This window comes from Chionomys nivalis, chromosome 20 (assembly GCF_950005125.1).
Source record: "Chionomys nivalis chromosome 20, mChiNiv1.1, whole genome shotgun sequence".
Lineage (NCBI taxonomy): Eukaryota > Metazoa > Chordata > Mammalia > Rodentia > Cricetidae > Chionomys > Chionomys nivalis.
The window spans coordinates 14,663,814-14,680,634 of NC_080105.1; the positions used below are offsets into that span (position 1 = coordinate 14,663,814).

At 39.1% G+C, this 16,821-nt stretch overlaps 1 protein-coding gene across 6 annotated transcripts in view; it reads right to left on the reverse strand.

The window, feature by feature from the left end:
• Marchf1 (membrane associated ring-CH-type finger 1) overlaps nucleotides 1-16,821 on the reverse strand; it is an 824,174-nt gene that overhangs the window by 467,401 nt on the left and 339,952 nt on the right. For 4 of the 6 annotated variants that reach the window (XM_057752266.1, XM_057752264.1, XM_057752262.1 and 1 more), the window contains exon 1: nucleotides 6,207-6,327. Coding sequence is in view for 2 of the 6 variants with exons in the window: in XM_057752265.1 (XP_057608248.1) it covers nucleotides 6,207-6,305 (99 nt within the window). In the remaining 4 variants the exon portion in view is untranslated. Of the gene's footprint in view, nucleotides 1-6,206; nucleotides 6,416-16,821 lie in introns of those variants that run through there. The other 2 variants (XM_057752265.1, XM_057752263.1) reach the window with 1 other exon arrangement.

The window sequence follows — 16,821 nt, forward strand, 5'->3', positions numbered from 1 at the left end:
GTCAGAGCAGCATCCCTGCTGTTCAACAGCATCTGACTTGGTCTTCATTGTCATCAATGAGAGAATGTTTTCTTTTATCACCTTGAGTTAGGTGTTCAGTAGGTGAACGTCAAGGTCCCTGTTCTTCCTATCCTGACCATTGTGCAACCTGTTAAGAATTGCAGCTGGGAAAAATAATCAGAAATAAGGAAAAAAATAACAGCCTTTGTTCTTGACACTCTTAGAACTAAAGAGCACCTCTAAACAAGCCAGCCTGATGTGCACCATTTGGCCACAACCAGCACCTGTGAGCAGGCGCCCACCAGTCTTTGTCCACTCATTTCCTTTATAAATCAGCTCTAAGGCAGCTTTCTAGCACGAGGAACGAGGGACTGCCAGCAGTTATCCAGCTATTTCCTGATAATGAGGTCTTTTTCTTTCCTATACCTGCTAATGTCTCAAATAATTGCCCTTAGTCATGTGATTAGTAAAGCAAACCTGTGAATGGGAATAGGAGTAATAGCAGGAAAAAAAATAAAACTTGTTTTTTAGTGGCATCTAGTAAAACTGTAGACTTCTTTTCCAGAGAGGCAAAGCACTTTGTTGCCATTGTTGCTTTGATTTTGCTTTCAGAGAAGGCTAAACTTAAGAGTATGAGAGCGAAAGTTCTGTTTTAAGTTTTAATTACTGAGCATAAGAGATCCATAAAACAAAAATGCCTCTAACCTGTAAGCTCCTTCTCCCAAGGACAGGTACTTCCTGAAATTCTGGAGGATTGTTTATGGAAGATAGCACATCATATGTCTTCCTTTCCCCAAACAAGTTTGACTCAACATCACTGGACATGCTTGTTCACACGTACGCAAGAGGTTTATAAACAGGAAGTGCATCAGAATATATGCCTGTCCCTGATTGGACCTGATGAGAAATACAGTAGCCATACAGGTTTGCTGTTAGAAGAATCTTTATCTGAAACGTGTCCTCACTTTCTGGGAGTCCCAGAACGGACTTGGTCAGACCCCATCATCCTGGCCAGTATTTAACTAATGTTTGCTTCAAATTTGACTCAAAAATTGTGTTAGTGTTCTTTTTCTTGAGCAGTGGCTTTTACATTAGAATAATTTTCAAGGTTCTGTTTGATAAAGCCAGCTCTGTAGCCTTTATATTGCTTTCTTCCCAGTGTCCTTACTACTAAAGTCTACTGTACATTATTACTTATCTTTACAATATTTCCTAAATTGAATGAAACAAATACTAGTTATAGCTTGTGAATAATTTTGTATTTTCTTTGATTACATGACATATGTATTAACACGAACAAGACATCAGTTAACAGTTTCCTACTGACGCTTATGCTAATGACAATATGAGCATGAAGAGCCAGTGATGCAGGTGGCAATAGTCTCAGTGTGATCATGCTGAGCATCCATGTCTGAAACACAGGGTCCTAGAGATGTGAGTCTACAAGACCCAGGGAGTTATGTGCTATAAAGACAACGTTCTAGACCTTGACTTCATACCCATACATACTATTTATACAATCTTTGTAATTTCTAGATGTAGAGAAGTAAATATCAGCTAAAACTGGATTAATGAAATTCACTATACTTCTAAGAGACAGGTACACTAGAGGCCAGATTTTATAATATTAGTTATTTAATATTTCAGAGCGTGTTGAAAGTTAAAAGTGAGAGGACCAGGAACACCGCTGAAAAACAGTATATCTGGATATGACATAGAAGCTGTGCCTATAAACTCTTAACAGTATGGTTGCCTGAACAGAAATACGTCAGTAAACATTCTAGCATGGATGAGAGAAAGGTTCACAAGGCCTGACCCTAATGAGAAGAGCTATGGGCAGTTGACTTTGGAGAAAGAGAGTCAGTTTTTCAGGGTTGAGCTCCCTGAAAGGTTAAGCATGCCCAAGTAGGCAGGCCTACATCAATGCATGCATATGGTTAACACTAATTTATATGTAATACTATATATATATAGTATTACATATAAATTATATGTATGCATTAATATGTATCAATATTATTTATTATTTATAGAAAAAGAGGACATTAATGTAGAAGGTAATGTTGGGAGGACTTAGGAGAAGTTAGAGAAAGAGGGAAAATGGGCATGGTGAAAATATATTATGCTCATGTATGAAATTCTGAAACAATTATTGGTAGTAAGAATAAGCCTTAATAAATAAAATTAGTATTGGGAGGAAAGAATAGATTAACATAAACAAAGTTGTTTACTGACAATCTAATCTAAAGAAACTTAAAGCATCAATCTTTAACATCAGCCAAAGCAAACTCAATGTGCATTTGTGCATCGGCAAGACGTCTCCCCCAAGTTCCCAGGTCTTGGTTTCCCCAGGGCATAAACAAATTATCGCCCAAGCAAGCAACTTGGTATTTATATGGTCCTAAAGGGAGTCACATTGGCTCCCCCTCCAACTCTCTGGAGCTTACACATTTGCCTTTTGCTACTAATTTTTTACATATTCATCTGTATTTACAGATATAAATTAGTGAAATTCATGAACTATATCATATTAAATATATGAATTTATAATCCATGTGTATCTACTTCAGACAGAAGGACCTGTGGTGGTCATGATAAGTATTTAATATAAGAACTCGGGCAAATATGAGACACTGTCCTTTATTTGAACTATCATATGATTTATTTACTTTTTTTAAATTTTGTATAATTAATACAGTGAGTTTTGGTCAAATTCACCCTCACTCCCCTTCTCCAACTCCCCTTCCACACCTTCCCAATTTCAAGTCTTCTTTTTCCCTCTATTTTGAAAACAACCTACTGGGTTCATTTATAGATCTCTCTTTTAAATGTCCCAGCAACCTAGAACTGCTGCCTTTGGAAGATGTCATGATCCACCTACACACTTGACACTAACCTTGCTTAAACTGGCCAGATTATCACTTTGCTTCTGTAGTTCCAATATTGACCAAAAAATAAACTTGCAACTTTGTATCATGTAAGATACATCAAAATACAGATTCATTATAGAAGTTGAGGTTAAAAGTCTTTAACATCTTACCTAATCTGTTAATTCCTTTTTACAACCTAGGTCTTCTCAATTGTAACAGTTAATAAAACATTTCAACAGTCATCTTATCTTTTCTTGCCACAAAACAAAGCAAAACCAAGCATCAGTAACAACAACAAAGAACAAAACAAACGAAAATGCTGATGTCAAACTAAATATTACTTGATTCTAAAATCTCTGTGCATTTTGCGAAAGGAAGATCAAGGCGTGTTACAGTTGAGCAAATCCCTGATTCTGAAGTGGTATCAGTTGTTAAGTATGCAGACTGATTCTTTGAGTAACTGTAAGGTGAATAGGAAGCATTCGGGGAACCCCAAAGAATACCCCTCAATTATCAACAATCAGGATATGTTCACAGGAGGTCTGTCACCGTCTGTGAACAGGGACTACCACTTGAACATACAGAGGTCATTGTGTACTACTAAATAATCCTACGTTTTAATTGCAGGATGGAGGTAACTGAAATTATCCATCCTAAATGGTATTTGTGACTCTTTGAGACTACTTAGTTCACCAAATGAAACAATTTGTGGCCTCTATTAAAAAGAGAATTGAAACATGGTTTTTCACAGACACTTCTAACTTCATTCTGTAGAAAGCAAAGATGCATTCAAAATCATAAAGGTGCCTCCCCTTACAACACTCAGGAATATCTCCCTTTAAATTTTCATTTCTCCTATCATCCATTTCCTTTCAAAATGCCTACTGAGCCTCATTATAAAATACTATCAGCACATGCAGGGACAGGTGCTTAAACTTTCTGGGGTAAGGGATGTTCCTTTAAAGACTACGAAATGCAAAGTTCTTTTTGTGCTCTAACTAAGGCTTTCTGGAGAAACTTAGAATGAACCAGCAAAACCCAATTATTTTAACCAGCTTTTTAGATGACTTAGTGTGAACTTTTCTAATTATGATAATAAGTAATCTGTCCACAGGCATTGGTGTCTACGAATGATTTAAGGCATGATTCTGGCCTCAATCTGAAATGTTTGGGATATGCCTGCTGCTACATTTGATGGCTCTTCCTTAGATGAAGATACATAATTTCCTCAGTAAAGTCTTTTATTTCTTTGTTAGCCAATCCTGCTTTGTTTCCAATAAAATTTTCTTTATTGACAGCAAGTTGCAAATCTCTTTCCACTCTTTGATCCTGACTGTGCTTATTGGCTTGGCATCCAGCCAGTATTCAGGGGGACCCCCTACATTTAATCACAATAGGAAGGTGATTTGCTCTAGAGAAAGAAAGATGATCATGAATTGAGGTTGGGAAGATGTAAGATATAGCAATGGATATGAAAACTGAAACCATTTTACATGAGGTAGAATAAGTACATTTTATTTATGATATGGAAAAGGAAAACATTTTGTTTTTCAAAAGTTATACAAGCCATGCCAGTCACTGGAACTCACATCAAGGAGAAATCACCAGTAGATTTCTAGTGAAAACTAGGAAGTGATACAGTACTGTTTCCGAGACTCTGTCACCAGGCTGGCCTGGAACTCACCAAATAGCCCAGACGTCCTTAAACCCATAGGGGTCATCCTGCCTCTGTTATGTGTTTTTTTTTTCATTTCTGATCATCCCTAATTCCAAACAAAATTGCCATCCAACATCATTGTAGAAAATTTTCTTTAGTTAACCTCAAACTTATCCACTCAACTTGATTTAGATAGCTCATATCTTTGGAATTGATCACTAATATCTCTTTCCTCTTCCCCATTCCCCAAGTCTTAAGAGACAGTCCTACAATCACATCACCAAGTCATAGGAAGAACCGGTTACCAAAACTATTTCCACGTTATATTGGGCTGATTGATTACTTTAACAAAGATATCTGAATCTCAAGACATGGTTTGCAATTGGCAAGACAACTGCTAAACCAAAAGTATCCTCTGCAATGAGTTAGACAGAGAACTCCTGAAGTTTTCTGTAAATTCTGATGATAGCATTGCTTTTGAATGACACATTTAAAACCAGGTCAAGTAAAATAGGCAGAGGCTACAAATGCCTTTTGTATTTGAAGATATAGTCACTTTATTCCTCTTAAGAAATTCCTGACACTTAATTCCTATTTAATTTACATTTCTGTTTTATTTGTGTTTGTTGTTTCTTTTGTCCTTAGCACCTGTCCTTGAGGACAATAATATTAATGAAAATACTACTACTAATACTAATACCACTACTACTAATAATAATTAATAATATTCTGCCACAGATATGGAGATAGGAAATGTGCATGATCTCTGGAAATTAGAAAAGATGGATTTAAGAATTTAGACTTTTTTCTTTCATTTGTCATTTAGACAGTATCATCCCTATAGCCCAGGCTAACCTTGACCTCAGGAACATCCAGCCTCAGCCTCCCAAGTGCTGACAGGTTTGGAGAGCATGCTCTGCCTCCTTGATCTCTACTGTGTCTTCGCTCATGACCATACCTATAATAATTTTGTGCAGCACCTCTGACTCTGCTCAGTCTCTTTTAAAACCCTTTGAAATAACTCCTCAGAATCTGAGTTTTCAAGTGGTTTAACCTTATAGGAATGGCTGTGAATTCCACCCCAAAATAAAGCCTGAATGCCATATAGTGAATACTATAGGCTGTGCTACTTTTTAAATAACACTTTCTTGAATAAAATACAAACAAACAGGCATCCAAGTCAAAATCCCATACAGAAGGCATAAGAAATAGAGAACAGTAGATCCCCAAGCACTAACTCAGTGTGCAGTAGAGGTGCGAGCTTTCTTAGCCCAGGACGATGCTGTTTTGTGAAGAAAGTTATTTCCCAGCCCTCCTCTGGACTCAGTTAACATCAACAGTTCCCAAATCGGACAGCAATGGTACAAGTAAGCAACCTAGGAGCTCCTGGTTGTCCCTCAAGAATCACAAAGGAGATTCTGTAGAGTTCAGCAAACAAGGCAGAAGTTTTACATCTATCAAGCAGCAAGTATGTCTATAGATTTTCAGTTCGTTGCTTCATTCAGAAAATAGAAGCTAAGATTTATCAGCTCCTTAGTCACACATGAAATGATTCAGCCCGCTCGTACACACAGAGCTGGAAGCGAGCTGCTCTTGCGTTCATGCTCTCTCCTGTTGTACAAACAGCACGGAGCTGGCTGTGTGGGTTCTCTTATTGTGTCAAATCAAACTCGTCTTACCTCGACTTCCTTGCTCTTCTCTTTGTTTCGGCCCACTGAGCTTCTCCCATTGCTGGCTGTCTCCCGGGCAGGGATTACAGAAATCTGATGGAGGGGCATATTGGCAGGGCTGCAGGTGGCCAAACCCTGATTGGACGCCTTACGGCTTCACACGCCCTGAGAAGCTCACCTGCAGAACTGTTCATATCCTTGCTTTGCCAAACTTGGATCTAAATAAAAAGGAGGAAAATAGTGTTGGAGACACTGTACAGCAGTGGCCAAGCACACTGAAAGGAAAAATTAAAAATATGTAGGGGATAAGCCAAGGAGTATCACATTTCTCAGAAGGACGATTCACTGCAAGTCATAACTGCACTGCTTTGTCACTCATGCACCCCCTCCCCTAAGAGCATCATGGGAGACAATTCAATTTCTACGGTACCTAATAACTGTCATGGAAACCAAGGAAACCCAGGTCTCATGGGCCCTTATTAACAACTGCTCCTTTTAATGGCACAGACTCCCACATGTGCAGCGACTGACACAGGCTTTTGTTTCTGCCCAGATCCCCAGGAGTCTGCGGAACACCCAGAGAAATGCATCCTGCTGACAAGCTAAGTAAGCAGAAGGCTGAGAAGCTTAGTGTCCTATTTGGATACAAATCTCTTCCTAGAAAGGCTGGGCTGGCTGCCTGTGTCAAGACTGTCCTTCATGCAGCTACAATAATCTGCTTAGGTCAAAGGAGCTGCCTGTCCTGGAGAGCATTACCTGAGCTGCAAAGAGAAGAAAGGGGGCTGGGAAGAGAAGGGGAGAAATGTGAAGAAAGAAGGGGGAAAAGGAATAGAGAAGAAGGGAGTAGAAAGAGAGGGAAAGGAGGAGAGAAGAAGAGAGAGAAATGCAGAAGAAGGAGAAAAGAGAGAGGGGAAGGAGGAAGGAAGAAAGTGGGGTCAGGGAAATGAAAAGGGGGGACTAAGGAGAGGGAGGGAGAGGAGAAGAAAAGGGAAGGAAGAGAGTGGAGCTGGGTAAATGGAGAAGAGGGACTAGGAAGAGAAAGGGCGGAAGAAGAGAAAAAAGAGAAGGAGATAAAGAGAGGCCTGGAGAAGAGATAGAGAAAGTCATGGAAGGAGGTAAAAAAAGAAAGTGATGGGTAGAGAAGGTAGAGAAGAGAGGAGAGGAGTAAGAGAGGGGAAGAAAGGAAGGGACGGGGAAGACTGAAGAGACAGATGGAAAATATGAGGGGGAGAGATGAAGAGAGGAATGGGAGAAGAGATGAGAAAATGGAGAAGAGGAAGTAAATGGGGCTAAGGGAGAGTGGCTGGGCAGGGACAAGACCTATAAAGAGAGGGACCAAAGCAGGAACAGAGAGGGTGGAAGGAGGAATGAGGAGAGAGGGAAGTGTGGCAACTCCCTAGCCAACACCAGGAGTGGGAGAGCTCTATCCTGCTTGTTTAAGCACAGACCCACCCCCACGGACCTCAGTTCTGCTTGTGGTGACTTTTGTGCTCTCTGGAGAGCATTGGTTTGATTCGTATGTAAACCTTCTCATTTCTGCTAAGGATTCCAGTGTTCTCTTAGGAGGATAAAATTATTTGGGGAAAGTGAAGCAGAATTTCTGCATTTCTGCTCTTCAAATTACAAAAAAAAAAAAAAAAGAAAAGAAAAGAAAGAAAGAAAGAAAGAAAGAAAGAAAAAAGAAAGAGAAAACAAACAAAAAAAACCCCCAATATTTTGAAAACAGTAACTGCAACCCACTCCAGCTATCTTTGTATTTTATATCAACAATGCCATTTCCAATAAGATGATACAGTTCCTTTAGACTCAGGACAGAGATAAAATATAGAAGAGATAGCTACTATCAATGACAATAATATAAAAGTTACTCCTGAAAAGAGTGTGAAAATAAAAACTCATTTTAATCTAAACATCTGCATTGAATTAAATATGTTTATGTATTTTCAAATTTGAACCAAGTATGCATTCCTCTTATCCAAGCTAGTCACCTTCATGTAGTTCACTCCCCTGTTCTCCATCTGGTCCATCTGAAGAGACTTTAAAAAGCAAAGTTAACCCGAGGCAAGCTGGTGTGGTTTTGGGTTCATCATGAGCATCTGAAATGAACCTTTTGTTGAACAGTCATGACTCCGATACAGCGGATTTTCAGAACCACCTAGCTCGGCACTCAAGCAGCCTTAGTACAGTAGAAGCACACATGGAGATTGACCTGTTGCTGTAGGATCCTTTCTGAAAGTAGAAGCGGGCTGCACTGCACCAAGTGTTCATCAGTCTCGGTTTGCAAAGAATGCAGAAACTTGCATGAAGGGACAGTGTAAGGCTTGTCTTTTCCAAAACTTCTGTGCCTTATTCTCATTACTCAGAAGGCAAAGAGGACAGAGTTCAAGGCCTGCTTGGTATGGATCCTGGAACTGTTTTAAAAATAATCCATATGAAGCTAAATTGATGTTTGTTAAGCATTGCTGTGGTTTAAGAGTCCCATCTATGTGGCCCATAACTCTGAAGGAGAAACATCCTTACTTAAAAGCAATTGTTAATCCCTTCATCCAGGACTGTCTTCATTAAGAGGAGGCTGGCAATGGAAGACCATAAATCTAATAGTCTGTGGAAAATACAAAATGTAAATTATAAACTTCTTTGGGAAAGTCTTATTGCCAGTGTTTACTCCACAGAAACCTCTGGAAACAGCCAAGGCAATTTTCCAGATAAAGTTAGAATTCAGTACTTTTCTCTAAAATATTCATTAAAGTTACAGGAAAGGCGATTTCTAGCTTGAATTAACAGAGTGCCTGTCTTAATCCTACATGTCATTATGCATGTAGGGTCATCCTTTGTTTACTGTGATATTCTTTTTGAAACTAAGATTTAAAATTTAAGTTAGTTTGAGTTATATGGTTGAGTTACTTCAATTTGCGATCTTTTATTCTGAAATTAGGATTACAAATCAAATTTCAGGGAAAACCTCTGTTTCTTAGACTATTTTGCACATTAGACAAGAGAATGTCTGCTGAATTTTTTTAAGCAACTATTGAGAGTTAAGAAAAATTAATAAACAATCTAAATTTTTATTAAGAATTGTGACAACTTGAGATAAAGTTGGTTGGGTGATAGCTATTGGGGTGGAAAAAGAAGTGTTTCAACACTTCATTTGAATATCTGTCTGTCTTACAACACTGGTACAGCCATCACTTGTGTCGTTGGTGTGTGTTCATCTAGGCTGTTCCTCAGGCAGCTACTGAAAAGCTTTCCAACCAGAGTATGAAGTCTCCAGGGCAAACGTCTCACGTAACAATTGAAAGCTCAGGAACTGCTGGGAATTGCAGCTCTCCTATGGGAGTCCAGGCAGATTACACAGTCATTAACCCCATGGAGTAAAGGAGGAGCCCTGCATCCAATAGCTGTGCACTAACAATCTGCAGACAATGGTCGCACTATCAAAGAGGAGCCTTTCAGCTGACTGGTATCCTCACAATTCCACACAATCAGATTTATAAACGAAACTCTGGAAACGTTGGACTATAATTACTGATGAAGCTGTCATGAAACTTCACGGCTGCCTGGACCCAGTCTGTCTTGCCTCTGTGTTCTGACTACTAGCCCTGGGGTTTTGGACCACCACTGCATTGCTTACCTCTGCCTCCTAATTCCAGCGCTGTAGGTACTAACTCTAAAACTCATGACCGCAGCTTCCCTCAAGACTTCTGCTTTGCTGCTGTTCTCAGCAAAGGCTTTTAAAAGACAAACAAAGCAAGCAGTACATCTGATCCTCTACTCTGAAACACATCTCAGTCTTCACAGGATCAATACATGAGTGTGGAAAGCTAACAGACTGGTCTTGATGGCAATTATGCAAGAAAGGAGCTATCAGGCAAAGACAGGAACAAGAAAACATGCTGACAACAGACTGATAGTTCAGTCCAATAAACATTGGCTGAGCATCGCCTAGGGTTTTCACCATACTGGGAAGAGGCATCACACGGAAATCTTAAACACAATTTCCATGTCCCAGAAATTTAGTGTGCCTGTAGGAAGATGAGTAAATCATTTTTTTAAATGACAGCCTACAACTAATAATGTTTAAAATTTGTGAAATACTGAGTGTAAATGCCAGAGAAAGCTTCAGTAAAAGGAAGTCACAAGACTCCAAGAACTGGGCTTGGGTAAGACAAGACATTATTTGAAATACCACAGAGTTGGCATTTGTCCGTGTTTGCTTCTCTGCTGCTGTAGCAGAACACTGACCAGAAGCAACTGGGAAATGACAGGGTTTATTTCAGCTTACAGGTCACAGTCCTTTATCAGGGCAAACCAGGGAACAAACTCACACAGGAATCCAAACCTAGAGGCAGAACTGACCTACAGACCACAGAAGGAATCTGCTTGCTGCCTTGCTTTCCATGACTTGTTCAAACCACCTTCTTATATAAAGCCAATACCTCCTGACAAGTGAGGACCACCAAGGACTGCCCACATCAATTAAAGCATAAAAGTACACTAAGAGAGGGGATGGACCACAGAGCGTAGGAGCTTCTTTGTTGGTTTCAGTTTTGTTTTGTTTTCTTAGTTCAGAACCCTTCAATTGTTCTACCAGGCACATCACAAGCTTCGGCAGCTGTGATAAACGCAGGTATGATACATCTCAAGCCGGTAGTAGAACTTACGTGTCAGTGTGGTGTTGGTTTTATAACATTCAAAAATCCAAGAGTTCTTGAGCTATCGAGTCTCAAACCAAGCTTCCACAGGTGCTGAGGAAGCCAAGCACTATGTAAAATGGCCAAGGATGTGGCAATTGCTCAGCCAACTCAACTGGAAATCTCAGCAGTCCCAATATGGTTCTTAAGATCTGAAGGATTCCTGGAGCAATATTGGTGTTCAGTTTATATTTGAATCCCAGTGAAGCAGATCTTGATATCAGTGAAGGAATGCAGCAACCACAGAATAAATAAATAAATAAATAAATAAATAAATAAATAAATAAACCTGTTAGAAAGAATGGAGTTAACACAACTCCTGCATCTAAGTCTCAGCAAACATCATGGGAGAGATTTTAAGAGCCAGGGGAGTCGGCTGTATGATTGTGTCTTCTAAAAATGAAAAGGAAACTATACCTATGATATCTGAACTATATGGCTACCAAACCAAGACCTGAACAAGCAGAGTAGCTGCTTGAAAGCTGAAGACTGTGGAGAGGGAAAATAAGTCTCGCCTATTGATGATAGTCTGGGAGAGACTAGTTATACAATGCAAGGTGGTAAGCCCTGAAATCACATCAAAGCGCACTACCCAGACTCAGGTTGTATTTAGATAGTTATACGTGTGTGTGTGTGTGTGTGTGTGCCTGCCTGCATGTGTACAACAATACTAACCAAAGAAAATGAAGTCATCAGTTTGAGTGGTGGCATGAGAGAGTTTAGAGTGGGAAAACAGAAGGGCAGGAGTTATGTAATTATATTGTAATTGAAAAGAATTTTTGAAAGGTTTTTATAATAGAGTTACAAAAAAGGGAACAAGGAGGAGAAAACAGAGGAAGAAAGGAAACAAGTTTTCCTTCTTATGTGTTCTTTATTTCTGGGTTGCTAGCCACATTTAATATGGGTCTTCCCACTTGAAATAATCTTATTAAGAAAGTCTGTCATAGAAATGCCAGCAGTTTGCATTCAATTGCTTCTAGACTCAGTCAAGTTGCCATCACACAGGGCACTGTGAATTATCCCTTGAGTCTTCTAACGAGTGAGCTTTGGCCACTTAGTGGAGTGTGGGAGCCTTGGTGAACAAGAAAATCAGTTGCTACCTGTGCAGTCTATGATTCAGTGGGACTGTGATTGAGTTGCCATTTCCTTGCAAATCAGTAAGTAGCAACTGAAATGGTGACTGTGTATTTCTTCTGTATTGAAAAATGTTTTTGTATTTTAAGAAAAGGACAATAGAAGCCAAGTGAGAAAGAGTAGATTCTGAGAATTATTTCCTCCAATTCGGCTACTAACATTCAACTTCATGTCCCACCACCCAGAAGGGCTCCCGGCCACCGGCTAGCTTTACCCAAAATAATTACACAGAAACTGTATTCTTTTAAACACTGCTTTGCCCATTAGCTCTAGCCTCTCACTGGCTAACTCTCACATCTTGATTAACCCACCTCTATTAATGAGTGTAGCACCACGAGGTGGTGGCCCACCAGGAAGGATCTTAACCTGCATCCATCTGGGAAAGGAGAGCCATGGCGTCTGCCTGACTCGGCTTCTTTCTCCCAGATTTCTGTTCTGTCTACTCCACCCAACTAAGGGCTGGCCTATCAAAGACCAAGGCAGTTTCTTTATTAATTAACCAATGAAAGCAACACCTACATCACATCTCTTTCCCACTTAGTTCTCTGAGATGCTAGTTTCTCTGAAACATGCTGCCCAGGCATTTTGCCTGCTCTGTATTCCAAACCGTAGCGCAGGCAACTAGATGGTGGAGGCTGGCCTTCAAAGCAAATACTTTTCTGAGAAAGACTTTTCTCCCTGTTTATTTTTCTGATAGTGGTTTTCCTTAGAGATAAAGCAGATCTTGGACCCCCTTCTTCTGTAGCTTTAGCTCCTTCTGGCTGGAGGGGCATCGCTTGATTGTCTTGTTGCATTAACCCTGGGTGGAAACATGTCCTGCTGTCACCATTCTTGGAGGGTTCCATCATCTAATACATTTCCTAGATACCATCATTCATTCCTTTCTTAGACTCCATGAGCTTTTGTTCCTTGGTCTTTCCTTGACTCTTCCAATTTAAAATTTATGAATAGCAAAAATTCAATATTAATCATATGACTTCCTCTTTTCTTGACTATTCTTTATACATCATATAAAAAAACTCTTCCCAATACAGAATTAAACAATCAAGATCAAGACTTCTTTCCATGATTTCTTATAGCATTACAGTTTTATAGATTATGTTTAAGAATCTGATCTCTTTTGAGTTAGGTTTCTGTAAAGTATGATGTGATATAAAGGTTAATTTAATGAGCTATGTATATGCAATTCTAGCATCATTTGTTTTAATGAACAACATATTACAAAACAATTATTTTTCACAGTGAAAAGGCCTTAGAGTTATCCCAATTATTCTCTCCAATTCTTGATATTATTTTGTTATATATTTTGCTTTCCATATGTTATTTCAAAAGCAGCATATTGTCCTCCCCCCATGCTCCCAATTTTCTCAGGAGATCTTGTAAACTGCCCCTTCCCAGGGAGAATCCATATATGTCTCTCTTAGGGTTCTCTTTGTTACCTAGCTTTGCTGGGGTGGTGGACTATAGATTGGTTATCCTTTGATTTATATCTAATATCTACTTATGAGTGAGTATATACCATGTTTGTCTTTCTGGGTCTGGGTTACCCTACTCAAGATGTTTTTTCTAGTTCCATCTATTTGCCTACAAATTTCAAGATGCCATTGGTTACGGCTGAGTGGTACTCCATTGTGCAAATGTGCCACATTTTTTTAAAATTTATTCTTTGGAAGAAGGGAATGTAGGTTGTTTCCAGGTTCTGGCTATAATGAATAATGCTGCTACAAACAAAAGTCCTTGTAGTATGAGTGTGCATATTAGGGTATATGTCCAAGAGTGGTATTGCTGGATCTTGAGATAGGATAATTCCCAACTTTCTGAGAAACCACCTTACTAATTTCCAAAGTGGCTGTACAAAGTTGCACTCCCATGAACAAAGGTGAAGTGTTCTCCTTACTCCACATCCTCTCCAATGTAAGCTATTATTGCTGTTTTTTATCTTAGCTATTCTGAGAGGTGTAATATGATATCTCAGAGTTGTTTTGATTTGTATTTCCCTAATGGCTAAGGATGTTGAGTAATTTCTTAAGTGTCTTTTGAGCATTTGAGATTCTTATGTTGAGAATTCCCTGTTTAGATCTGTATTCCATTTTTAATTGGATATTATTTTGATGTCTAGTTTCTTGAGTTCTTTACACATTTTGGAAACCAGTTCTCTATCTAATGTGGGGTTTGTGAATATCTTTTACCATTCAGTAGTCTGTCGTTTTGTCTTATTGACTGTTTCCTCTGCCTTTCAGAAGTTTCTAAGTTTCAGGAGGTCTTAAGTAGTTATTATTGTTCTCAGTATCTGCGCAACTGGTATTACATTACTTCCCCACTGTGTCTTCTATAAGGTCCAGTGTGGTTGGTTTATGTACATGTTTTCCCTGCCAGAAACCTAGTAGTGCTGTGTCCCAAGGCCACCGTTTTCCTTAGAAATCCAGTGGCCACACAGGACTGATTTAATGTGATTGAAGTGGATTTTCCTAGTGCAGTCAGCCACACTTCCAAGGTTTGGCTCATCTTGCACTATAGGACAGAATTTACTCTTTGTCCCAGAGTGTTATTGGGCTGCCCTGATATAATGTGTCTTTGATTGTGAGTTACTGAACACAACAAGCTTTAAACAATTTCTTCTTCCGTTGAACATAAGTGATAATAGTTGTTTAAATATAATACTTATGGCAATTCTCAGATCACTCAAAACTCTGTAGGCATTAGCCATCAATCTCCTATAAAAGTACACTAGAAGTTTCTAATGCTGTTTTAAAAATCTAGATTTCTTTTAAAATATTTACTTGTGGTAGATGTGACTTCTTATTAATTATGTTTTAAACATAGTATTTCTTGAATAAAACAATTTTTGAAAACATATTCTTTTCCTTTAAAGGTTTCTATATTTCATAATGTTTTACAAGTGAAAAATATAGTAGCTGGTAATACAAATACTCATAAAGGAGAAATGGGATTAAGTGATAGCCTTTTAAGTGCATTACAGAACAAATGTGTGTGCTTGTGCTTCCTCTGAAGATGTCTTCAGTTATTTTAATCACTGCACACAAATAATTCCATTTCGAAAATATAGTTAGGATAATATGAGAATGTAACAAATATTGGAAGCCATAACAAAGTATGTTATTTTCTGGAGAAAAACAAGAATTCTACCTGCTTTCAAAATTTAAAACAAGAGTTTGAGTATTTTTTTTATCTTCTTTTAACCTTCAAAGTTAAGCAAGTCCCACTGTAGAGCTGTTTGTTCCACCCACATGTATAGCTTGAAGCTTAGCATGCCATGCTGGTCCTTGTGCCCCGCAGGTGTCAGGGTGGAGCAGAGCTTCTGGTTGCCTCCTCATTTGTAGGCTTGCATGATGCCTTCTGGTACCAAATTTCAAAAACAAAAAAATAAGAAAATAAACAAGAAAACCCCAAGAAAGTGAAGCAAAAGCATTTTTAGTTTTCCAATTGGGAAGAAACTTAAAGCTATTTGCTAAGGAAGAAGCAATGCTTCTATTTCCCCTCGGAGATCATGGTCATTTGCCCTTCACTTACATCTTCCTTTAATATCAAACTTGTTCATTGAAACATTTCTTGTGAGGGATTCTCGCAATGCAAAGGAAGTAATGTGAACCTCAGGAACATATGTGAGTGTCACCCTTTTTAATTACATTGAAGCAACTCCATCTCGTGTTTACCGCATTGCAGAATGCTATTAGGGCCTGCGTGATATGCAGGGAAGCATGAGGAAGCAGCATTGCAGGGGAGTTAAGATTGATAGACCAGGCTCTACGTGGTGATTAGGGAAATAAACTATGGCTCGTAACCTGTGCAGTACAGATAACAACTGCGACGTAATTTTCAGCATGAGTGAATCAGTATGGTCGAGTGACAGAAATTTCCCTGTGAATGTGAGATTACAATGGAGGGCTGAAAGGATGAGAGAAAATGGAAGTGCTTAGAAGAAAATGAGTTGATAAGAAAAAAATGTGAAGACCTGCATTTTATAGACCGTTCTTTGGTTTATCAGAAAAACAACAATAACAAAAGCCACCAGAACTAGAGGTGATAAATTTAACCCCTACCATAGTGGATTTGTTGTGGGTTTTTTTTTTCATTATATATAAACACGGGAAATTGTAACTTTGTATACAACAGTTTCAAAAATGAACTTTGCAATGTGTTTGGGGTTGGAAGATGGTTCACTGCACAAAACGCTTGCCATGCAGGTGTGAGGACAGAAGATCAGAGCCCACTGTGCATGGGTAAAATCCAGGCAGGTCTGGGGCCCGTCTGCCATCCCAGCACTTGGGAGATGAGATTTCCCAGGGTAAGCTGGCTCCCTAGAGGAGCCTGCCACAGTGTATCTGCTCCAGTGAGAGATGGCGTCTCAATAAATAAGGTGGAAAACAAGAAGGCATTCTATGTCAACCTGAGGCCTCCACATGCATGTTCACACAGGTGTGCCTGTACATATGCATACATACATGTTCACACAGGTGTGTCCACACATATGTACACATGCATATTCACACAGGTGTGCCCGCACATATGTACACATGCATGTTCACACAGCTGTGCCTGCACATATGTACACATGCATATTCACACAGGTGTGCCTGCACATGTGTACACATGCATGTTCACACAGGTGTGCCCGCACATATGTACACATGCATGTTCACACAGGTGTGCCCGCACATATGCATACATGCATATAGTCACAAAAATATCACGCACACATACACCTGTAAAAATATTTAAAACACCAAGTACTGTAGAAAACATTTTGAATTTAAAATACCCATGGTTTAAACAGAACA